This window comes from Xyrauchen texanus, chromosome 20 (assembly GCF_025860055.1).
Source record: "Xyrauchen texanus isolate HMW12.3.18 chromosome 20, RBS_HiC_50CHRs, whole genome shotgun sequence".
Lineage (NCBI taxonomy): Eukaryota > Metazoa > Chordata > Actinopteri > Cypriniformes > Catostomidae > Xyrauchen > Xyrauchen texanus.
This window is the reverse complement of record NC_068295.1, coordinates 16,605,413-16,628,996: the sequence shown is the minus strand read 5'-3', so window position 1 is coordinate 16,628,996 and position 23,584 is coordinate 16,605,413. Positions and strand designations below refer to the sequence as shown.

The window sequence follows — 23,584 nt, the reverse complement described above, 5'->3', positions numbered from 1 at the left end:
CAATAAATATGTATGAAGGAACCTGCCGTCATTCATGTTTCCTGTTCTTTCCAACAACAAAGCACGTGAACACAACGTACTCATAATTACCACTTCAGAAGTGGGAAAGAAGGATAATTCCGACACCACATTAAGGCAGCATTAGCTCCAACGGTGATGGAATAAATGCTCTTTCGTGTTTGCTCAGTAGGTATACGTGACATTTAAAAAGTCCGTTAACAATGTAGAAACAAAACATATTCTGCCATACTACAATGTGTATATTTTAATTAATTCAATGTTTGGTTTAGATGCCTCTGGTTTTGTGGATGGCGGGGTGAAACTTGGATAAGACTTTAATTAAATCCTCAGTTTGTTTTGAAATGCAGTGTAAATAAACTTTTTAGAATGGGAATCTAGGCTAGCAAATGAGTAAATAAATCATATCAGACCATTAGGAAAGGAATTCTGTAAAATATACAACACTGTCTTGACAAAATAACTAATGCACAGTGTCTTTAAGTTTTAACAGATAACTCATGAAGGATTAAAAGTAAAGGAAAATGTTCAACTGAGATTTATTGAGCACTTCTGACTCTCCTAGATGCAAGCCAATTCATCAATAATCATCTGAAGCTCCACTGAGAAGTAACATTATCCCTAATATTGCACAAAGATTTAACTTCAGGGGTCAGGACTACAAAGTAAGGGAAAGAGGTGACAGTTTAATTTATAGCATCAGAGGTTTGGCCTTCAGAGGCAAGTTAAGATTCACACGCTCAGGAGGATGATCCTTCAAAACTGTCCAGGTGTTGAACAATGCAATTGTAAAATAGTATTTTACAATTGCATTGTAGAATACTTCAGATTGTAAAATAGTATTTTACAATCTGAAGTAGCTTGATTTAATTATTTACTGAGGCCTACACTCAAGTTACACATGAAATTGGATATTTATAGTAAAAAGGACTTAAATATTGAACTGTTTCTCATCCTCACCTATCATATAACTTCTGAAGACATAGATTAAACCACTGGTCTAACAGATTACATTCATGTGGCCTTTATGTGATTTTTGGAGCTTCAAGGGCCTGATCATCCTCCACTTGCATTGTAAGGATCAAAATATCTTTGTTTGTGTTCAGCAGAAGAAAAAAGGTCGTACACATCTTGGGATGGCATGTGGGTGAGTAAATGATGAGAGAATTTTCCCTTTTGGGTGAACTATCCCTTTAAAGATCATCTCAAAGGCTTTTAATCGGCCGTCTGTGAACACGTCACACTGAACTTTGTAAGATTGCCGATTTTGCCATGAGACGAGAGAAATCCTTTAGGATTCACGAAATTTGTCTCAGATGGCAGAATCGTGGCCAAAATCGTACAGTGTGCACCCACCTTAAGATAGGCTACATACGGCCTACAACCTACAAAAAGGAATAATAATAAAGTAATTAACTTGTTATACATGATAGATTAAAGGTAAGTATAGCAGAATTTCTTTTATTTAATTTCATGAAAGAAAAAAAAAAAACATTTAGCAGAGGCAATTAATCAAACACTGGATATATCAGTCAGTACCTCAGTAATCCCAGGTTAACTCAATGCCATAAATATAATGTGATTTCCTACAGGACTTTGGAAGGAAACACGTGGTAATCGAAAACCTGCCATAACCCTCTGGCAGCAAACCCAAGGTCCAAGAACAATTGAATGTGGCTGGAATGATACCATCAGGAAAAAATAAAGTATCAAAGATGGGCACACCATGTACAGGATATTATGGAGTTGTTTTTGGCCAGCTCACTCACTCTGAAGTGTCATAAACACTGTCATTTCTTCTTTCATCAGGTCATTAAGGAAAAAGAACAACACTACTGGAAAACTAAATTTGAAGATAATAATTTATAAAAATTATTTCCTCATACCTGCTGGTTTGGTTGGTTTCACACGTCCTCGTTTTTCTTTTGTAGGCCTATATAAACTTGAAAATTAATTGCAGATGTCTCTTGCAGTCCAGGACCATAAGAACTCTGAAAATAAGTTTGAAATGCTGCTCATTAAATTAGAAGCAGCACTTCTGCCATCTAGAGTTGATTCGACAGTATTTGACTCTAACACAACATCTGTAATATTCAACACAGATAGATCTAGTTAAAATAGAAATACATAATTTTTTTCAGTCTAAAAAGCCATATTTAGTGACTTTAAATACCTTACAAATTGTAAGGTAACTAGTACAAATGCAAATAAAAATTCTGAATATTTCTGTAGTTTTAATTTTCTTTTATTTCTTTGTCTTTTTTATGATAGAAGTGGTTGATTCTAAGTTACCAGTAACCGTAGACTATTTGTATTGTGGCTTATACCATGCTATATTTTATAAAGGGCAGTTCACATCGAACCCCTTTTGAAGAACCCGTTTTTCTATTTAAACATGTGCAAGAGTAGACCACCGTCTTTGACTGTTGCGCCGCGTCTCGCTGTTTCGTCCAGGAGTTTTTAGAATCCATGTCAGGTTAAAAAGAACTCCAATTGTTCAAAAATAAATAAATAAATTAAATAAAATCGAAACACTTGGGTTATCTTCTATTGGTGACGCTGCGTCCAGCTTTAGAACGCAAGTAGCCTACACTTTCCGTGTGAAACTTGGTGTGAACGGCCCCCAAGCGATTATTACCATTTTTATCTCAAGAGGGCGCTATATGATCTTGTAAAACAATCCGACTTGCCGTACATACGTGACATTGCTCAGACCTTTATTTTGACATGTTTCCCGGCTGGTGACATTAAACTGTGCTCGAAACTATCTTGCTTCACACTTTATTATGTAGCAATTGTATAACAGATTCAGATGCTAGATGGTAGTATACATCAAAACAACTCAAACATGTTAATGGATTTTACCCTAAACGAATAAATCATTTAAAAGTGTGGGGTCGTTTTAAAGGTTTGTTGATTCTTTTCTCTGTGTAAGGCTGAAGGCAAACAACAATAATAATATGCTAGCAATTAGCAGACAAGCCTATATAAATGAATAACAAATGGTTTGCGTCGTTATTAATTTTGAAAGCAAATCATATATCAATATAACTATGTTGCTTTTCGATCGCTTATAAATTCGTCATGTTGTTTGTCGTACTGTTACGGTTGAGCTAGTTGTAATATTAATGTAATGTGTAGGCCTGTTTTTGTAATGTTCCTTGACTGTCACTGGATTTCCAGAGTGAAATAATTGTACCTTGTTTTATGGATATTTACAACTGAGAAAATAAACTTGTGTAAAATGTGTTTCATTATGTAAATTGCTATGACACGCTTTGGATTGTTCTTGTACCTAAAACAAAAATATTCACATTTGAAATGTAATGCAATACATATAATTATATGTGTGCCTTAGTAATCAAACATTTCCAATGTAAGGTAATTTATTTATATAGCACAATTAAAAACGAGTAGTTGACCAATGTGCTTTACAATTTGTAAAAATATGCAAAGAGCAGGATACACAAAACGCTAATATTTTCCAAATTCGTCCCTGTTCCTAAAACAATCATATTTACATTTGACAATTTATGCAATAAATGCTATAAAATGTGTGCCTTGGTAATCAAACATCCTAAGTTATTTTCTGAGATCATCCTTATTCACAGTTACTTGGCAATGCCAGTAGAAGGTAACAAGGACCAGGACCGCCATTCCATGTCCAGCCCTGTCAGTGCCATGACTCCTGGAGTTCAAGAGGACAATGGCCTTTCACTCCCAGGAAGCAGTAAGGAAGAGCCAGCGGCCACATGTCCGGAGAGTGTAGGGGCACAGAATTCTCGTAAATTGCAACCCCTGCTCCAGATCAACCGTCAAGAGATCCGCTCAGTAGACCAGAGCGCTCAGGCTGCTGAGCTCCAGGGTTTGGGAGTGGATGTATATGACCAAGATGTTCTCGAGCAAGGTGTGTTGCAGCAGGTGGACAGGGCTATTCAGGAGGCCAACCAGGCTGCAGCCAAAGCTGAAGCGGAGAAAGAATATGAGTCAGTGCTGGATGATGTCAGGTGAATTTATGCTTCCTTTTATTAAAGAGAGTTCACCCAAAAATGAAAATCGTCATAATTTACTCACCCTGATGTATTGTGTTCTCCCATGGAACACAAAAAGATGTTGGAATGAATGTCAGCCTCAGTCACCATTCTATTTCATTACGTTTCATACAATCAAAGTTAAAGGGATAGTTCACCCAAAAATGAAATTCTCATTATTTACTAACCCTCATTCCATCCCAGATATGTATGAATTCCTTTCTTCAGCAGAACACAAACACCATTTTTTAGAAGACCTTCACTCTGTAGATCCATACAACGCAAATGAATGTTGACCAGAACTTTGAAGCTCCAAAAATCACTTAAAGGAAATATAAGTTATCCATAAGACTCCAGTGGTTAAATCCATATCTTCAGAAGAGATATGATAAGTGTGGGTGAGAAACACTCTTTAAAATCAATATTTAACTCCCCTCTTTTTTGTTTTACCCTATAAATCATCACTTTCACACCTGAAAGTTACATGTGGGGTCTGATTAGGGTCACTTTCACATCTGAAAGTGAGAGTGAGAGTTAAAAAGGACTTAAATATGTATCTGTTTCTCATCCAGACCTATCATGTCACTTCAGAGAACGTGGAGTTAACCACTGGAGTCATATGGACTGCTTTTATGTTTCCTTTATGTGCTTTTTGGAGCTTTGAAGGTCTGGTCAGCATTCACTTGCATTGAATGAACATGCGATAATCTTCTAAAAATCTTAATTTGTGTTCAGAAGAAGAAAGAAAATCAAACACATCTGGGATGGCATGAGGGTGAATAAATGATGAGAGAATTTTAATTTTTGGGTGAACTATGACCTTTTTAAAGGCATATGGATTTGGATCAACATGATGGTGAATAAAGGATGTTTCCCTTTAGTCATTGGTATGTTAGATTATGGCAGTCAAATAATAAAGTCACAGTATTCAAAGCTGAAATTGTAATGTTTTTGAAAAACGTAATTGATATATTGTGATTGAATTTTGATTTGTAATGCACTTTCTCAGGTCATGCACAAGTGCTTTGAAGCACATCAACAAAATCTTGGAGCAGTTAGCCCCTCATGCTACTTCCAGCAAGGACATCAATCGGAAGTTAGAGTCTGTCAAAAGACAGAAAGAGAACAAGGTCAGCACATGCTTGATTTATTTATCTTTTATAGAATCATAGATTTTTTTTGTTAAAAATGTGTCAGATAAATGCTGCCATCTCAATGTAAAAGCTTAATCAATTTTACAATAGTTTTCATACTAACTTTACTTTCCAAACAATTTAATAGCTTGTAATATGTAAAAATACATACCTTTTAAAACAGACTGTAGAGAACTTTGGAACCCATATTGCACAATATATATAGAGTCAGATTATCTTATTACAGGAGAAGCAGTTAAAAAAGATCAGAGCCAAGCAGAAGAGACTGCAGGCCATTCTTGGAGGAGAAGATTTTCACAAGCTTGAAGCAGATTTATTGATTGAAGATGACGAAGGTAAATTTAAAGCATCCACAGGAGCTTTGCCATGGATTATTATCTTACTCTTATCAATACAATTTATTGGAACATTTTATATCCTTTTGAACTTGCTAAACGATAATTTGGCTTGTGCCATATGTTACAAATTTATAGAATATCAGTATACACAAAATGTTAGCTGTGACTCTTTTAGGCCTAGAGGACTGGAGTATAAATGCAAATGGTGGCATATTGTATCAATGTTAATATTTGAGTAGTCTGTTCTTGGTTATGATTGTGTTTTTATATTTTGACTGAAGAACCAGGTCCGTCCACGTTGGGAAGCATGCTTATGCCAGCCCAGGAGACAGAATGGGAAGAGCTCATCCGCATAGGTCACATGACCCCCTTTGGTTCACGGATCCCTCAGAAGCAAGAGAAGAAGGAGCCTCGGAAGGTCATGCTCTGTGAGAACTCCGGTTTTGACAAGTACCTCACAGACCAGGCCTTGTTAGCGGAGAGCAGGAAGAGACCCACCTCAATGAAGAAGATTTCCAGAAAGCACTCAACAGAGCCCATGGATGGCAAAGCACAGAGGAATGGATTGCAGTCCACCAAAGACAAGAAACTCCAGAAGCGTATGTGTAAGCTCCAGAGGACCGCCCTGAGAGCTCACCCCAAAGCCAGGCCCAAGGTGGAGAAGGAGCCACCCCAATCTAGGAGGAAAGGCTTGGGGGAACAGGCGTCAGACAGTGAGGGCTCTGAGTACGTTCCTAGTGATGAGCTGATGGATCCTGAGGAACCAGAGAGTGACAATGAGTTCTGGGTGGATGATGAGGAAGAATATGAACTTAAACCTTACAAGAAGAAGAACCAGTCAAAAACCAGGAAGCCCAAGGAGGAAGAGAGTGATGAATATATCCCCAGCAGCTCAGAGGATGAGGATTCCCAGAAAGGGGGGAAAGTCAAGAAATGTAAAGATGATGGAGATATTGAGTGTTACAGGCAAAGGATTAGGTAAATTTATTCCTGAAACCATCATTCAAGCATTTATTAAAAAAAAAACAAAAAAAATGCATTTCCTAAACTGTCAAAATCATTACAGTCAAAGGCCATTCATAGAGTCATATATTTATTTAATGACTCAAGCAACCATACTTTGCCTAGTAGCATGTATGCTGGAACAGATAATCCCTAATCTACAAATTAAATTGGCAGCTGTCCCTTGACTAAGCAAATTCTATGCCTATTCATATTTCCTCATTATGGCGTGCATGTATTTATTCCAGTGTTAACATGAAAATGGATAGAAGCAAATCTAACAAGATTATGCATTCATATTTATAGTAAGCAAATTGAGTTGGCACTGTCACTCTCTCCAGTTGGTTTAAATGTGAATTCAGCCACATAGTTATGGTGGAACTCAGCAATGCTGAGTGGTGGAGGTAAGGGGGGAAAAAACATAATTAACTGAACCAATGCTTAGTCTTGACTTAATTACAAGTGCAGTCTCGGAAGCCCCAGATAAAGGGAATGGTTTCATTGCAGAGTGACAGGGCTAGACCCAAATGAAGATGGATTTTTTCTCTCCTTTTTTCTCTCTCTGTACCTTTCTTGGGGAGCTCAAACTCCTAATTGTCTGTATCAATCTTAATTTGCTTTTCTGACGACACTGCCACTAACTGCTGTAGCTTTCCCTCAAGCCAAAAGTGGGTCAATTAAATCTGCCCTGCTAGAGTGAGAGGGGCAGAGAGCTAAAGAAGGGAGATGGCACTCACTATCTCTCTCTTCCTTTTCGCTCTTTGTCTGTCTGCATTTCTTTGGCTTGGAAATTAAAAACCGAGGCCAGGGACTATCAGTACCTGCCTGTGTGTCACACTGTTAAGCAAACTTTCCCAAAGGAGGCATCTTTAACAGAGTCAGATTTTAAATGTCAACTGTTGACTTTTTTTAGTTTCAGAAGACCCTGTTTCTTAATCAAATTCTACATTATCACTTGATGTCATCAGCATGGGAAATATTCCCAATGAGTCTGTCTGCTTGATGCATGTCCACACTGGACACAAGTGTCGTGTCACAACTTCAGTTGTCGGACAACCTGTTTCTATTTTTGGCATGCTGCAATGATATTCCAGCCACGTTTCTTTGTCCAGGACTTTTCCTGTCCATCTCAAATTAAATGATTTTTTGCTATGAATTTTGTTTACAGTATGTTTATAATTAACGTCTTACTATTACATCAAAGTTGTGATGTTCTGCTCTCTGGCCTTCTATTTTAAAATATATTTTGTAGGGCACAGGTATATGCAGTTGTAGTAATGCTTATTACTTAAAGGAATAGTTCACCCAAAACTGAAAATGTTCTCATCATTTACTCATGCCATTCCAGATTGTATAACTTTCTTGCTTCTGCTGAACACAAATTAAGATTTTTAGAAGAATTCCTCAGTTCTGTTGCAATATATAATGCAAGGGAAGGGGTACCAAAACTTTGAAGTTCCAAACGCACATAATGGCAGCATAAAAGTAATCCATAAGCCTCGAGTGGTTAAATCCATGTCTTCTGAAGTGATATAATACATGTGGGTGAGAAACAGATCCATTTTTAATATAAATCACCACTTTCACTTTCCTCTCGTGTTTTTGTCGATTCGCATTCGTTGTGCATATCGCCACCTACTGGGCAGGGAGGAGAACTTATAGTAAAAAGAGACCCACCCACACCTATCATATGACTTCAGAAGACTTGTATTTAACCACTGGAGTCATAAGGATAAATATATATTATTTTTTGCTGCCTTTATGTGCTTTTTAGAGCTTCAGAATGTTGGCCACCATTCACTTGCATTGTAAGGACCTGCAGAGCTGAAATATTCTTCTAAAAATAATTGTTTTTGTCCAGCAGAAGACAGAAAGTCATACACATCTGGGGTGGCATGAGAATGAATAACTGATGAGATGATTTTCATCTTTGGGTGAACTATTCTCTTAATTTTACTAAAATTGCTGAGTGAGTTATAAAAGGGGAAGATGGTCTTAACACAAAATGATTCAAACATTTATTATAGGATTCCACTTGGGAACAAAAACACAATAGGATTTTATTTTAATTTTACTGATGTGGAAGTGTAGTTCACAGATGATTGGTCCATGTTGGTGAACATTCTGAAATGACAAGCTGCTTCAATGGTTTCACTAGGTCGGTCACTTCCAGTGCAGACACGGTGTGAAAGGAAAGTTCAAAAATAGCTTGGTGGTGGTGAATTATAAAACTGTGGTTCTGTTTTCCTGCAGGAAGTGGAAAAGGCAAAGACTTCGGGAAAAAGAGGCAAAGAGAATAGCGGGAGAGGAGGAGTCAGAGGAGAGTGACGCAGAGTTTGACGAAGGTTTTAAGGTGCCTGGTTTCCTCTGGAAGAAACTCTTCAAGTATGGCTTACAAAATTCATTAAAATTATATACAATCAACATTATAGTGGAAGGAGAGAACTGATAAAAAACAAGCTTTCTTAACTAATCAAATACAATTAAAAAATGTATATGTCTACAGAAATAGTTGCCTTGAACTGAACTGTTTAACTTTATGAGTGCTGAAAGCTGAAATGTGCTGTGTGAAAGGGGGCGAAGTGCTTTAGGCTTAGAAAACGAGGACTCCGCTATTGTGTTATGGATGTTTTACAACACATCAATTGGGCAACACTTACGGCCCATTTATCCAGAATCAATAGAGATAATGGCCCTATGATTAATTCATCAGCCACCGGTGTTTGTATTTGTGCTGGGGCTGTGTTTTGTGCGACATGTTTTCTTTTCTTGTCCAGGTATCAGCAGACAGGTGTCAGGTGGATGTGGGAACTGCACTGCCAGCAGACAGGAGGCATTCTGGGAGATGAGATGGGCCTGGGCAAGACCATCCAGATAATTGCCTTCCTGGCAGGCTTGAGCTACAGCAAGCTGAAGACACGTGGCTCCAATTACAGGCAAGGGACCCCCACATGGTTGTACCCCTTGAATCTCCCTGGTCATACACTTTAACTGCTCTGTTTTTACTCATCTTGCTTTATCTGCTGTATTTACACTCATTCTTTCCTTCTTTATCTGTTTGTCTTTATTCTGTGTGCATTTTGGAGTTTGGAACCTGCTCATGTCTCATCAGCCACCTAGTCACATATGCATTCATACATGTGTACAAACACTCATAAACATGAACACTCCCACCAACGCACATGTATATAGACATCGGCCGACTCCCTCACCCCTCCCAGACTCAAGTCTCGATTGTGATTAATATTTCAGCAGCTGGATTGCTGGTGGAGAGAGGTTTGGCGTGAATTATTAAAGACGTTTCAATTATGATATTCCTCTAATTCTCTTAGTGGCGACATCAAAGGAGAAACAAGGACGTGACATGAAAGAGAGACTGCTTGTTGGGAGGGGAGGGTGGAAAATTAAACATGAAACATGTAATTAAGCAAATTTAAGGTAGTGAATTTTTGCTTTTTTTTCTATGGGGTGGGGGCCTTCCTGGCTGGTCAATAAGCTGTCTGGCGTCGTCCATCCGCAAATTGATTGTTTGCAAACTCTATTATGGCTCGCTATCAATGGCTTTCACAATCCGGAATATCATATCAAGCTGTAATGCTCCCAAAGCCATTTAGTGCATTTCGTCAGTTTATCTTCTTTAGTGAACACTCACACGGGAAGGGAAAGCAGTACAACTGCCCCATCAGCACATGGGGTTCATCAGCTTAAAATGTATTGTGTCAGTAGTGTATGTTTGATTGCCAAGTCTCCAAAACTCAAGTTATTGTGATTTATAAAGGAGAAATTACTGGAAAAATTATCATATTGGTGTTAAATGGATAGTTCAGCCAAATAATTTTAATTCTGTCATCATTTACTCACCCTCATGTTGTTCCAAACCCAAATTAATTACTTTCATCTATGAAACACAATAGGGAATGCTAGACAGAATGATTTTCTTAGTCACCATTCACTTTCAATGCATCGTTTTACATACAATGAAAGTGAATGGTGACTGAGTCTTACAGGGGCTTACGTTCCATATACGTTTAATATGAATAAGGTGAATGAATATAGTCACTCCAGTGTTGTGACTCCACTTACCTCTTGTGTAGGTATGCTGGGCTGGGGCCCACACTCATCGTGTGTCCAGCCACAGTCATGCATCAGTGGGTGAAGGAGTTCCACACATGGTGGCCTCCATTCCGTGTGGCTGTTCTCCACGACACAGGCTCATTTACCAGCAAAAAGGTGAGTCCTGTAGTCATCAACGCTATCTGCTGGCACTGAGGACGTCCCTTCTTGAGACATTTATAATGTTGGGTTGTCACAATACCACAATTTAAGTATTCAATTAACCAATACAATGAATCATTCTCAATACCAATTTCGATACCATAATAAAAAAAATAAATGCTATTTAATAATTTAAACATTCTGTTGTAGAGTTTAAAATGTTTAATATTAATATAGTATCTATATTAACATATTACATTAAAGCAATGGAGTATTTCTCTCAATAAAAAAACAGTGTCATGTAATTGTTCAAGTAAAGAGTCAAAAACAAAGAAATAAATTAAAGGTATATTTCAACCAAAAATGAAAATGTTATCATCATTTGCTCACCCTCATGCCATCCCAGATGTGTACGACTTTCTTCTGCTGAACATAAACAAAGATTTTTAGAAGAATATTTCAGCTCTGCAGGTCCTCACAATGCAAGTGAATGGGTACCAAAATTTTGAAGCTCCAAAATGCATATAAAGGCAGCATAAAAGTAATCCATAAGACTCCAGTGGTTAAATCTATATCTTCTAAAGTGATGTTATAGGTTTGGGTAAGAAACAGATCAATATATGTCAGTTTTTACTATAAATTCTCCTCCCTGCCCAGTAGGGCCTTCGTGCATATCGCCAAGATATGCACGAAGGATGCAAATCGCCAAAAGGAAAAGAAGAATGTGTAATTTAAAGTGAAGATTGATAGTAAAAAGGACATAAATATTGATCTGTTTCTCACCCACACCTATCATGTCATTTCTGTAGACATGGATTAAACCACTGGAGTCTTATAGATGACTTTTATGCTGCCTTTATGCCCTTTTGGAGCTTTAAAAATGTGGTACCCATTGAACTATCCCCCCATTGTATGTTTTTCTCTTTTTCTTGTCAGTATTGTTGTTGGATTAATATGACATTTATATTGCAAATCCTATATTGCATTTATATTGCAAATCCTAATGCACAGACCTAATATATTGACATAAATCTGGCCCGTTTACAGTAAACCGACTTTGTTCTCATTAAAACCTCGCAAATTGGGCATTTTGTCCCAATCTTTGTGCATTAAAATGAGTTGGTGCTTGATACCACAACAGACTAGTGAAATTACATTTTTATTTATTTAGTTTAGATTATGTAGCGAAGTACCAGTATTTTTAATAATCTTACCATAATGTAAACTGTTTCGTACCTCCCTATGTGCGATCTCAATAGGACATTTGAGAATTTGGGCCTAAACTTTTCCATACAACGAAGCAACATGACAACAAGATTAAGATGAACTGTGTCGCTTTGGTCTGTAACGTTTATGCCAGAGTGAGATTTTTCCCCTTGTCAGCAGATATCCTAGTGTGGAGTCGAATTGGCTCCAAGGAAATGTTAAATTAATTAAAGCTAAGGTAGCAGGAGCTGCTATGGGGCGGTTGTGAAGTGTTTACTGTGAATGGTCTTCACTGTCCCAAACCCACCCCCCCCCCAACCCAAACCCCCATCCTGCCTGACACAGTGATTAATGGGGGTTGTTGTCTTTCAGTCCGTGCTTTGCCCTCTAGGTGGAGAGTTGGTCTCAAGAGCTTGTGAGAGATAGACAGAGGAACGTTTATGCAGCGTTGGCACCTAATGATACCGTCTTCACGCTAACACTAATAGTCCTGTAGAGCAGATGTACCTGATTAATTGGCTACAAAGTAACAAAAAAAAGTGTGGGGATGGGTGCGGGGTGCTGGAAACAGAGGTTAGTCGCTTTGCACATCTATAATTGGAACACACTTGAGACCGTTTATGTGAAACGTCAAAGCAGACATATAGATTAGTCGTTCTGATGAAGACTCAATCGCCGGGGGCCTTATACCGGCAACCTATCACAATTTCCTCAATTTAATTAACAGCCAAAAAATACATCGTTGTGCAAGCGACATAGCCGATAGGTTTACAACTGCAGCTGAGGCTGTTGTTTGTTGCTGATTTTCAGGAGAAGCTCATTCCGGAGATAGTGGCCAGTCATGGCATCCTTATCACTTCCTACTCATACATACGCATTATGCAAGACTACATCCAGAAGCACGACTGGCATTTTGTCATCCTGGACGAGGGCCACAAGATTAGGAACCCCAATGCTGGGGTAACAATGGCATGCAAGCAGGTGACTTTTGCTCCCTCTTCAGTAATGCATCCTTTATTTTCCAAACAAGCTGTCATTGTCTAATACCACAGAAATACTTACTGGTAAAATAAATCCCACAGTGTCATAGCTGGTACATCTGAGACCCAAAAGGATCTTAGTTCAGTCTGCATAACTGATATGAGCTCCAGTGTTAATATTGATTACTATATTAAAAAAAATCCACTGGAAATTTCACAACACTTTGATTTGGTATTGATTAAGCTAAAGCTAAAGGAGCTTTAAATCCAAATCCATCATAAAAGGGTCTTTATTCTCAAATAATATTTAAGTATTGATACATATCTATGCTGTAGTTTTCTTATGCTAGTAAATTTCCAGACTATCATATACAGTATTTCTTTTTTGTCAACTCCACAGTTCCGGACACCCCACCGCTTCATCCTCTCGGGCTCACCCATGCAGAACAACCTCAAAGAGTTGTGGTCGCTCTTTGACTTTGTGTTTCCAGGGAAGCTGGGGACTTTGCCTGTCTTCATGGAGCAGTTCTCTGTGCCCATTACCATGGGAGGATACTCTAATGCATCTCCAGTACAGGTAAATCATGCATCACACATCAGAGCTTATTGATCCATGCAGTTAAAGTTCACTTACTGTTCATATGCAAATCTAATTTCCATCAAATAAAGGTAATGAACACAGAACACACTGGATATTAAACAGACATGGAAAGGCCTGTATTAATTCAAAAGCATATAAAACCATTCAAACTGCATGGTGACAGCTGCGTGGTGAATTAAATCTAGATGTGCCATTATTAGGAAACCTTTATAATAGCGCACTTACTTTATGGATTTCATTTCCGAACTGCTTAAAAAAGGCTATTGATGTTTCCTCTGCCAATAATAAAAACCTTTACTAATTATTAATGTTATTAAATGGTTGTAGATAGCTAACCCCATGACTCATGGCACTCTCCCTCCCTGGCTGTCTGCACAGTCCTGCAGAGCAGATCATATTTTCATAAATTTTGTTTTAGTGGATATTCATTTGAGAAATTGAGAAATTTGAGAACATTTTAGAATCTTGCTATTAGAATTTAGACTTATGACTGAGTGCATAACACATTTATTTGCACATAAAATACATTGATTATTATTGGAAATGGTCAAAACATTTTTTAGACAGTTTCTTATTTAAATTTCGTAACTTTTCATGGTATGTACTGTATACAGGTAGAGAACATGCTATACTCCACATAGAAACAGCATTTCCCCAAGACCTCTTATAATTTGAGGGGATATAAGTTCTTTAAAAATTGGGACAACAGGACCATTTAAAATCAACTAGTGAAGACATAGTGTTGAGTCACCGTACCTGAAATATATATATTTCCTTGTACATTCATTTAAATATTACAACCTGAAAAAAGTCCATGGACACGGTATGCGTCAACCACCCTTATCTATATATGAATGGAGATCTGGATAAACATAAGATTTTTCTGGTCAGTTCTCATATTCTGTGCATTTAGTCAGAAACAAGTATTGTTGAACATGAAATCTTGAGCATTTCGATGTCAGCTATCCAATGTGTCCATTACTATAGCAGATGACCCTCACTACCTTTACACACATTTAACCTCTGCTTCTCTCGCTCTCTCTCTCTCTCTCTCTTTTGTTTTCTCATATGTGCCCTAATCCAGGCTCTTTGTATACCCTGCAGTGTTGTGGTTCTACTGCAGGCTTTCTTTTGATCTGTGAACCCCTTTAAATTACAGCTAAATGGCATTTGGCCTAATGCTGGATCAGGAGAACATTATTGATAAAAGAGTGCAGCCCCCCTCTGGAGTCCAGCAGCACTCTTATGAATCTTTAATGTGTCAATCTGCTGATAGGAGGAGATGAAGAGAGGGAGCTGCTGTTGACATGCCTCAGGACACACTCGTTTGTTTGGCTTTCATAAAGTGTATTGAAGTCAAAGCTTGTTAATTAGCCAATACTAAAAGATGAATAGATTTCAGTTGGGCTGTTTACTGATAATAAAAACGTCAAATTGTACATATAACCTGTTTTGAGGTTTTTAAGTCTGTGTATTAGAGCTGTCAAAATTAATATATTAATGCATGCGATTAATTTTAAAGGTTTAACACATAAATTTTTCTTAATCGCAGTTACCACATGTAGAGTTTATACAACATAAACCAGTATAAACACTGGTTAGAATGGTGGTATCTTTGCGATGTGTACGCTCGGAGTCATTACACTGATGCACACTTCACAACACACACAACAGCCGTGTCAGTGATCAAATGATGGAGAAAGAAGCTTTCGACTTTATTTGTTGTACAAAACAAGCCTTTTTCAGCCTTTAATTACCACAGAAGCAAGTCAAGTCTTAAATATCACCTAAACGCAGAATGAGATGTTTTTGTCTGTGGAGTTCAAAGAGGTTCTTGACGGTGTCATTGACACCCTGAAGCAAATCATGAACGCAGCTTCACGATTGCTGTAACAAAGTTGATAGCCACAGTCTACCAGCAGATTAATATTGTAGAGGATGAGAGTTTAAGAGATTTAATGCATATTGCAATGAATATGCTATCTATGTGGGGACTTGTTCTTTCATCTAGTCAAACTCCCACTTAGACTTTGGAAAATGTTTAATTTTACTTGAATTGATGCTATTTTAGTGCATTTCTATACCTTGGAAGGCTTTGTTTGGAAAATGTTAGTAAAGCATTATATTGTTAAATTTTTCCTAAGAATGAAAAAAATGCATTTTGACAGGAAAAGTATATTTAGTCAAAATTCATCACTTTCAAAATCTGCGATTAATCGCGTTTACAAAAACATTATGTGATTCTGACAACGACTGATAGCGCTACTATGTATATATTGTATCAAAAGCTGCTTTTATGTTGCCAGGGGAATATGCTGTTGTGAGCTAATTGTATTTTATGACATGATAGTCACAAATGGATTTATTTGTTGTATTTATAACCCTCAGGTCCAGACAGCCTATAAATGTGCTTGTGTTCTTCGTGACACCATTAATCCTTACCTGCTTAGAAGAATGAAGGCTGATGTGAAAGCAAACCTCTCCTTACCTGATAAAAATGAACAGGTGCCTAAGTGATACCTCTCACATATGAATCTATTAATTAGCTCTATTAGTTCATTTGTATATTTTATCTGAACAGGAAAGGAAAAATTTGTGTTATTGTCACAGTTTCATTCCAGCCAAACATCAACAATTACAGTGTGTTATTTTTGGTATAATTTTACTGTCCAAACAGGTCCTGTTCTGCAGGCTAACAGAAGACCAGTGCCAGGTTTACCAGAACTTTCTGGACTCCAAAGAGGTTTATCAGATTCTGAATGGAGACATGCAGGTAATGGACCCATGTGTGAAACACTAATGGGGAAATACAATGAGAAGATGAAGTTTAATGTGAATGCTCATGCTCAGAATTGATGATCTTTTGTTCCCCACATGTGAAAAGCCTTATTTATTATTCAGTTTACTTAAGAGTGGGGATATCCTCTCTCTTTATATGTTTATTTACACCTTCAAAAGCTTTTGGAGATCTTCTTTTATCTTTGTATTGTGATGTTTGAACACTCCAATCCTACTAGACATGTACTCAGAATATGCATATCAATTAATTTGCTATATAACTTTATCAGAGAGATGCAGAATGTAGTTAAATAAGTTATTAACAGATGTCTTGTCAACCTTATAGAACTGTGGATATGATTGTTTTATTATATGTAGTCACTTCAAAAATGAATGCCCTGTGACCTACTGGCTCTATGTGCGGTGTCATCGCAAGAAAATTCTCCTCTGTACAAACTATTCATCACAGTGCTCCAAATGTGTTTTGCGGAGACAAAAGCTGTGGGTTGCACAGCAGTTTACAAACCCCTCTTATGTGGTCACAAACTCCATTAAGCCACATATATAATGCAAAGACTGCTGCATTTACCTGAAGGAAGAGGCTTTACATTGCTCTGGTCAATTATCTTCATTAAATTAACCAAATTTATTAATATTAAGATTAGTGTTGACTCTTATCTCTAACATTGGAAGACATTGTTTTTTCTCCCTCCACTAAATACATTAACATATCCATCCGGTGTATTAACCTCAATTCCCTACCCTTTTTCTTTTAGGTGTTCTCAGGACTCATAGCTCTGAGGAAGATCTGCAACCACCCGGATCTGTTCACGGGCGGGCCGCGTTTGCTGCGGGGCATCCCACATGAGCAGCTGACTGAGGAGGAGCACTTCGGTTACTGGAAGCGATCTGGAAAGATGATTGTGGTAGAGTCACTGCTACGCCTGTGGTTCAAGCAGGGACACAGAGTGTTGCTTTTCACCCAATCCAGACAGGTCAGAATCAGTGTGTCAGAAAATAACTTTTTCATTAAGGGGCATTATTTGCCCCCTTAATTTGATTTTCAGGGGCATTTTTCTACCTTTATGAGGGTAGATGTGTCCTAATTATATGAAAAGGAAAAAAAAATTCTTTCCCTTTATTTTAAAATCCCTACACATTTTCAATTAGAATAAGTAGATCTTATATTTTATGCAATGATATGTATACCTAGGCCTTGAAAATAAAATAAAGTAATAAATCATATGTTTCCAATAAAAAAAAATGTATTCACTGCGGTTGTTTTTTTTTTTGTTTTTTTTGCCCGCATTTTGAATTTAGGGACATTTTGTCTCTTTCAGTAGCATTTTTACCTTGAGCCCCTATTCATTTCTGATCCTGGTCAGTATGAAGGAAGAAAAGGTTAAGAAAGAAAGGAAAAAGGGATTATCAGATCACTTTCAGACATAATAGCCCATGGCTGTTATCTTCTTCACTGACTCAACCACTCCTTTTCTCTTTATTTGAAATGTCTTTATTGGATTTTTTTCCCTTAAATAATCAGAGATGTAGTTATACACTGGATTAAAATGTTTGCACAATTGCAAATATCTTATTTGTTGATTTTATCCAAATTTACATAAGTAGATCTATCAAGCTGTTGCCTCTGCAGACATGCCTTAAGTAAAGAAGCGTGAAGAAGCCCAGAGTATTGATAGATAAGCTGCACTCACGCTATCTTCTGCAGCACCCACTAAAGGACCAATAAAGTTATTATGTCATTTTGCCCTCTAATAGAATTCATTATGAGATCTTATTGCATTGTAGGGTGTCTGTCAGGACCCAGCTGTCTTTGTTCAATAGAAATGAGATTTGGCTTCAGAGAGAACCTAAAACCCACACAGTTGGTACTTCTGTACATGTAATATTAATCTCACTTAATCCTTTTAGCACTAATCCTGTTCTCAATGCTCTGTCTGAAACCATTTCTTCCACACACACAGATGCTGGAGATCTTTGAGCTGTTTGTGAGGGAGAATAAATTCTCCTATCTCAAGATGGATGGCACCACCGCCATTGCGTCCAGACAGCCTCTCATCGCTCAATACAACCAGGTGAAGGAGATTGTTTGTGCCTATTTTAAAGGGATAGTTAAGAATGAAAATTGTCATTATTAACTCACCCTCATGTTTTTTCAAACCTGTGTGACTTTTTCTTATGCGGAAGGCAAAATGAGATGTACTGCGAGGCAAAATGTTAGGGACCAATGGCCTCAATCTTATTTAATGGGAAATTCTTCAAAATTTCATCTTGTGTTCCACGGAAGAAAGTAAAGTCATACTGGTTTGTAGTGAGTATGTGATAACAGAATTTTAATTTTCACAAAAATAAAAATTGTCTTATCATTTACTCACCCTCATGCTATCCCAGATGTGAATGACTTTCACAAAGACATTTAGAAGAACATCTCCGCTCTGTATGTCCATACAATGCGAGTGAATGGTGCATTGATGCCTTTGAAGCATCAAAAAGCACGTAAAGGCAGCATAACATTAATCCATATGACTCCAGTGGTTTAATATATGTTGTCTGAAACAATGTAATTGCTTTAGGTGAGAAACAGATCAGTCTTTAATAATTTTTCACCATAAATCTCCACTTTCAGAATGTGAATGTGAAAACGTATAGTAAAAAATTACTTAAATATTAATCTGTTTCTAACCCACCCCTATCATATTGCTTCTGAAGACATAGATTTAACCACTGGAGTCGTATGGATTCATTTTATGCTGCCTTAATGTGTTTGATCATCATTGACTTGCATTGAATGGATCTACAGAGCTGAGATATTCTTCTAATAATCTTAATTTGTGTTCAGCAGAAGAAAGTCAGTCATACACATCTGGGATGGCATGAGGGTGAATAAATGATCAGAGAATTTGAAATTTTGGGTAAACTATCCCTTTAAATAGATAGTTATTTGTGATGGTTATGGTCTTTTTCAACCCCATTTTATTCACTGTATTCATTTAATATTAATCTTTCTTCAGAACAAGGACATCTTTGTCTTTCTCCTGACAACTAGAGTTGGAGGTTTGGGAGTCAACCTGACTGGAGCAAACAGGGTTGTAATCTATGACCCAGACTGGAACCCCAGCACAGACACTCAGGTTGGCCACAGCAGTGTCTCACAATCTGAAAACAGTTTTTGCTCTGTTTATTCCATGCATATGTTTTAGTTTTGATGCATTTAGAGCTGATCTGTATTGATGTGAACTGACCTCTTGCTGTAGGCACGTGAACGCGCCTGGAGGATCGGCCAAACACAGCAGGTGACAGTTTACAGGCTGTTGACAGCTGGAACCATTGAAGAGAAGATTTACCACAGGTTAGTTTCATGTGATTGGGTGTTTAGATGGAGGTGGTAATGGTAAGGAGGACTATTACAATCCATAATGTTCTACTTCTGTCTGCAGGAGCTCAATAGGCAGTAATTGAAATGCATTATTTTTTTAATTAGATATCAACACAAATTTGCTAATTGGTCGCTAAAGGCAGTCCTAGACTACTGTGTTATTGGTAGGGAGGCAATGGGAATTTCGAAAGACTATGAAGAGCTCGATTGTTCACATATTAATTTTCTGATTTCAAACTAACCAAGACACAATATGCATTTGTTAAGCAAATAAACTGTCCAGCAGGGTGAGATTGTGGCATGTACGTGTTTAGGCTATAAAGAAAATTATTCTAGAAATGTGAGACTTTGGTGTATCATAAAGGAGATAAGAAAAAAATAATAATACAGCATTTCTGATCTTTTTCCATAGACAAATCTTCAAACAGTTTCTCACCAACCGAGTGTTAAAGGATCCTAAGCAAAGACGGTTTTTCAAATCTAATGACATTTATGAACTTTTCACTCTGAGCAATCCTGAGGGCTCCCAAGGAACAGAGACCAGTGCAATATTTGCAGGTAATTCAATGATATGATAAGATTTTAAATATATTTGCTTTTGCAAGAAAGGCACTATTCATTTGGAGACAAGGACAAGATGCATTGTGGTGTGTTTTTATAATTAGGCAATGTAAATATAATTAAAAAATACATAACTCGAGTTATTGTGTTTTATGATTATTATTTTTATTTTTTTTGTATAGGCACAGGATCAGATGTACAGATTACACAAAAACAAAAGACATCCCGTCCATCTCAGGGGACATCACAACCATCACAATCTCAGTCATCTGCATTTTCTGTTGATGACCAAGATGCCATAAATCTGTCAGAAAACAACAATTCTACCTCCATCAACAGTCTCTCAAAAAATGATGCTAAAAGGGACAGATCTGATTTTGGGTCACCAAACAATCATTTTAAATCTCATTCCATTGCTGATCTTTCAACAAAGAGTGCAAGTAAAGATCTTTGTTCAGCAAACAGCCCTCAGAAGCACAGAGAGAAGAAGAAGCACTGTGAAACACCAGAAAAGAACAACTCACACTCAGATGGACACAAACGCAAGCATAAAAAGCGCAAGCACTCCAAGGATGCCAGATGTGAGGGCCATCGTATTTCTCACCTGGTGAAGAAAAAGAGGTACAACAAAGAGGAAAATGAAGAGGAGGAGAGGAAAGATGAGAGAAAGAGTGATGATTATGTCTTGGCCAAACTCTTCAAAAAATCAGGGATCCACAGTGTCATGAAGCATGACACTATCATGGAGTCATCAAACCCAGACTATGTGCTTGTGGAATCTGAAGCCAACAGGGTTGCCAAGGATGCACTGAGAGCTCTGAAGATCTCCAGGCAAAACTGTAGGCTGCCTTTCTCAAGAGGGTCTACACAAGCAACCCCACCCCCAGTCAAGTACGTTTACCTTTGTTTCATTAAAGAGAGAGTTCACCCATAAAGGAATATTATGTCATTATTTACTCAGCCTCATCACTCATCTTCGTTGTTCCAAACTCATATTAATTTTTCTTTCATGGAACTCCAAAGGAGATATTAGGGATAATGCCTCAGTCACTATTTACGTTCATTGCAACACATTTTTTTTTTATTAATTAATTAAATCATGCAATGGAAGTGAATAGGGATCGAGGCTGTCATTTGTGTGTGCGCGTGTGCGTGCGTGTGTTTTTGTGTTCCACGGAAGAAAAGTTGTTCAATGCCTATACACAAAAAGAAAAATAATATGTGGCTGTTAAAATGTCTGCTTTGTTTTTAGGAAAAGGTTTGGGCAGAAGAAAAACTCACTACTTTCTCAGTCATCTGGCATAAAGGCAAAAGCATCAGAGAAATGCAAGGTACATTTCAATATCCTGTGAATCCCTGATAGAATAATAAATGGTTATTGAACACTCATGTACTCTAATGCTGCTGTTTTTAATCTAGGATGCATATATCATAAAGAAATCAGGCGTTAAGAAGCCAGGATCTGCTGTTCACTTCAGCGGTGAAGGAGCAGAGGAGGAATCTGCTTCTCTGTCCTCATCCTCTCTTTTAGCTGTGATGAGGGCCAGGAATCACGTCAGTTACCCCCAGATACAAGAGAATGAGGAAGATGAGGAAGAGAGAGGGACTCAATCTACTGCTGTACATGCAACCCCAACAGAACACGATGAGCTTCTGGTCGATCTGAGGAACTTTGTGGCCTTCCAAGCTCAGGTGGATGGCCAGGCGAGCACCAAGGAGATCCTGGAGTACTTTACCCCAAGACTCAACTCCAAACAGACACCAGTTTTCAGAGAACTGCTAAGGAATATCTGTGAGTTCCACAGACTTCCTGGACAAGAAGGGATGTGGAAGCTTAAAGCTGACTACAGGTAAATTGAGCAGAGCATATTAAAACCTATTAGCTGAGGTGCAGAATCTCCAAATGGAATGTATACCTCACACTAGGGAACTGCAGGTGATTCGATGCATTAATTATTTTTAAATTACGGAATGTGTAAATGTGTTGTATAGAAACAATTCAATAAACTTTCCAGAACTTTCCAGGTTGACCACTACAGTACAATTATTATTATTATTATTATTATTTGTAAAACTGTATATCTCCAAAAATATTTTCTGGTGTTTTTTTGTTGTTGTATTATTATTTTTGTATATATTTGTTTGTTTTTGTATAATTTCTTGAAACTGCTTAAATTTAGACATCTTCTGTATCAGTAAAAACTGCTTTATTCAGGCAACCAATGTGATGCTGTTGTAATTGTTTTCAATGTTTTATTTTTTCCCCCGAATAGCTCTATTATTGGTACTCAATGCTACTAATAATGTCATTTCTGTGGCAATAATGGAAAATGTACATTTATCTAGGGGTATCACCCTTTAAACTTAAATCTCTCAGTGCTGTTTATTCACTTGATTTTTAGTAAGTGAATGTTTTTATATGCATTTGAAAGTTGTGTTACACCTCTAAATTGAAACTTTAGTAAATACCTCTACCTCAAAACCTGCTGTCTGTTCTTATAAACAAATGAGTACCAATGTGTTTTCAGTATGTAAAACCAATGATCAAGTATACACAATAATGTACATATTGTATAGTTAAGTGCATTTAATAAACATCATCCTTTGCATCAACTCGGTGTTATTAAAACTTGATGTCCTTAGTACATTTTACTAATATAATCAAAGGCAATGTAATGCATCTTTAGATGATGAGCCAGAAGATATACCACCTCAATAGGGCTTATTGGAGCTCATTTTGAAAAGAACTATAATATTCTGTTCTTGCACATTAATCACCATGCCACGAACTCTCTCTGGGACAGGGTGTTATTTCTTGCAAATTAATGTTTTGTGTGTCAGAAATGACTGCTGGTCTTATATTATGTTTGACACTAACACAATAGCAGTTAATAATATTTTTCAATAAATATTTCTGCAACTGTGAAAACTGATTCCATTGCTGACCATGGTACTGAAAGTTTTACAAAACTTCAAAGTTTGACTGGTGCTAATAGGTTTTTTCATTTGCTTTTTGCTTTTCGTTTATGCGGCCCCATGCACACTCAATTGTTCTGTTAGTTAAACATTAAAAACAGAAATTACTCACTTGCATTTGCACTCTAAAGCCCTGTCTTAGATAAAGCGCTTTTTGACACTTATTTCACTGGCTTATATACTGCGCTATTATTCACTCTCTCTCTCACAAACCATGGACAATCCATGATCTAGACTGGATCATTCTCAGTCTCACATCTCCAATATATCTATGTAATAATACAAATGTCAAGAAGTGATACAGAGATTTGTCCCCCAGTTTCCGATGCA

General features: G+C 37.4%; 1 protein-coding gene across 1 annotated transcript; it reads left to right on the top strand.

Annotated features, from left to right (window-relative positions):
• The first annotated feature begins 2,778 nt into the window (after positions 1-2,778).
• Positions 2,779-23,567, top strand: ercc6 (excision repair cross-complementation group 6). Its single transcript, XM_052151721.1, has 20 exons — positions 2,779-2,926; positions 3,630-4,025; positions 5,059-5,179; positions 5,430-5,538; positions 5,823-6,519; positions 8,797-8,928; positions 9,321-9,479; positions 10,638-10,773; positions 12,775-12,945; positions 13,345-13,521; positions 15,934-16,050; positions 16,223-16,318; positions 17,100-17,318; positions 18,306-18,416; positions 19,353-19,472; positions 19,596-19,690; positions 20,130-20,275; positions 20,461-21,169; positions 21,531-21,609; positions 21,698-23,567. Exons 2-20 carry the CDS (start codon positions 3,640-3,642, stop codon positions 22,130-22,132), a joined length of 4,215 nt encoding a protein of 1,404 aa, XP_052007681.1. The 5' UTR covers positions 2,779-2,926; positions 3,630-3,639; the 3' UTR covers positions 22,133-23,567.
• The last annotated feature ends 17 nt before the right edge of the window (positions 23,568-23,584 follow it).

What these genes read in the sequence shown, in the direction of transcription:
- ercc6 (XM_052151721.1), top strand. Translation starts at nt 3,640, where the DNA reads ATGCCAGTAGAAGGTAACAAGGACCAGGACCGCCATTCCATGTCCAGC. An exon ending in AAAGACAGAAAGAGAACAAG is followed by an intron (nt 5,180 to 5,429) that starts GTCAGCACATGC and finishes ATCTTATTACAG; the next exon opens with GAGAAGCAGTTAAAAAAGAT. An exon ending in GACCAGTGCAATATTTGCAG is followed by an intron (nt 20,276 to 20,460) that starts GTAATTCAATGA and finishes TTTTTTGTATAG; the next exon opens with GCACAGGATCAGATGTACAG.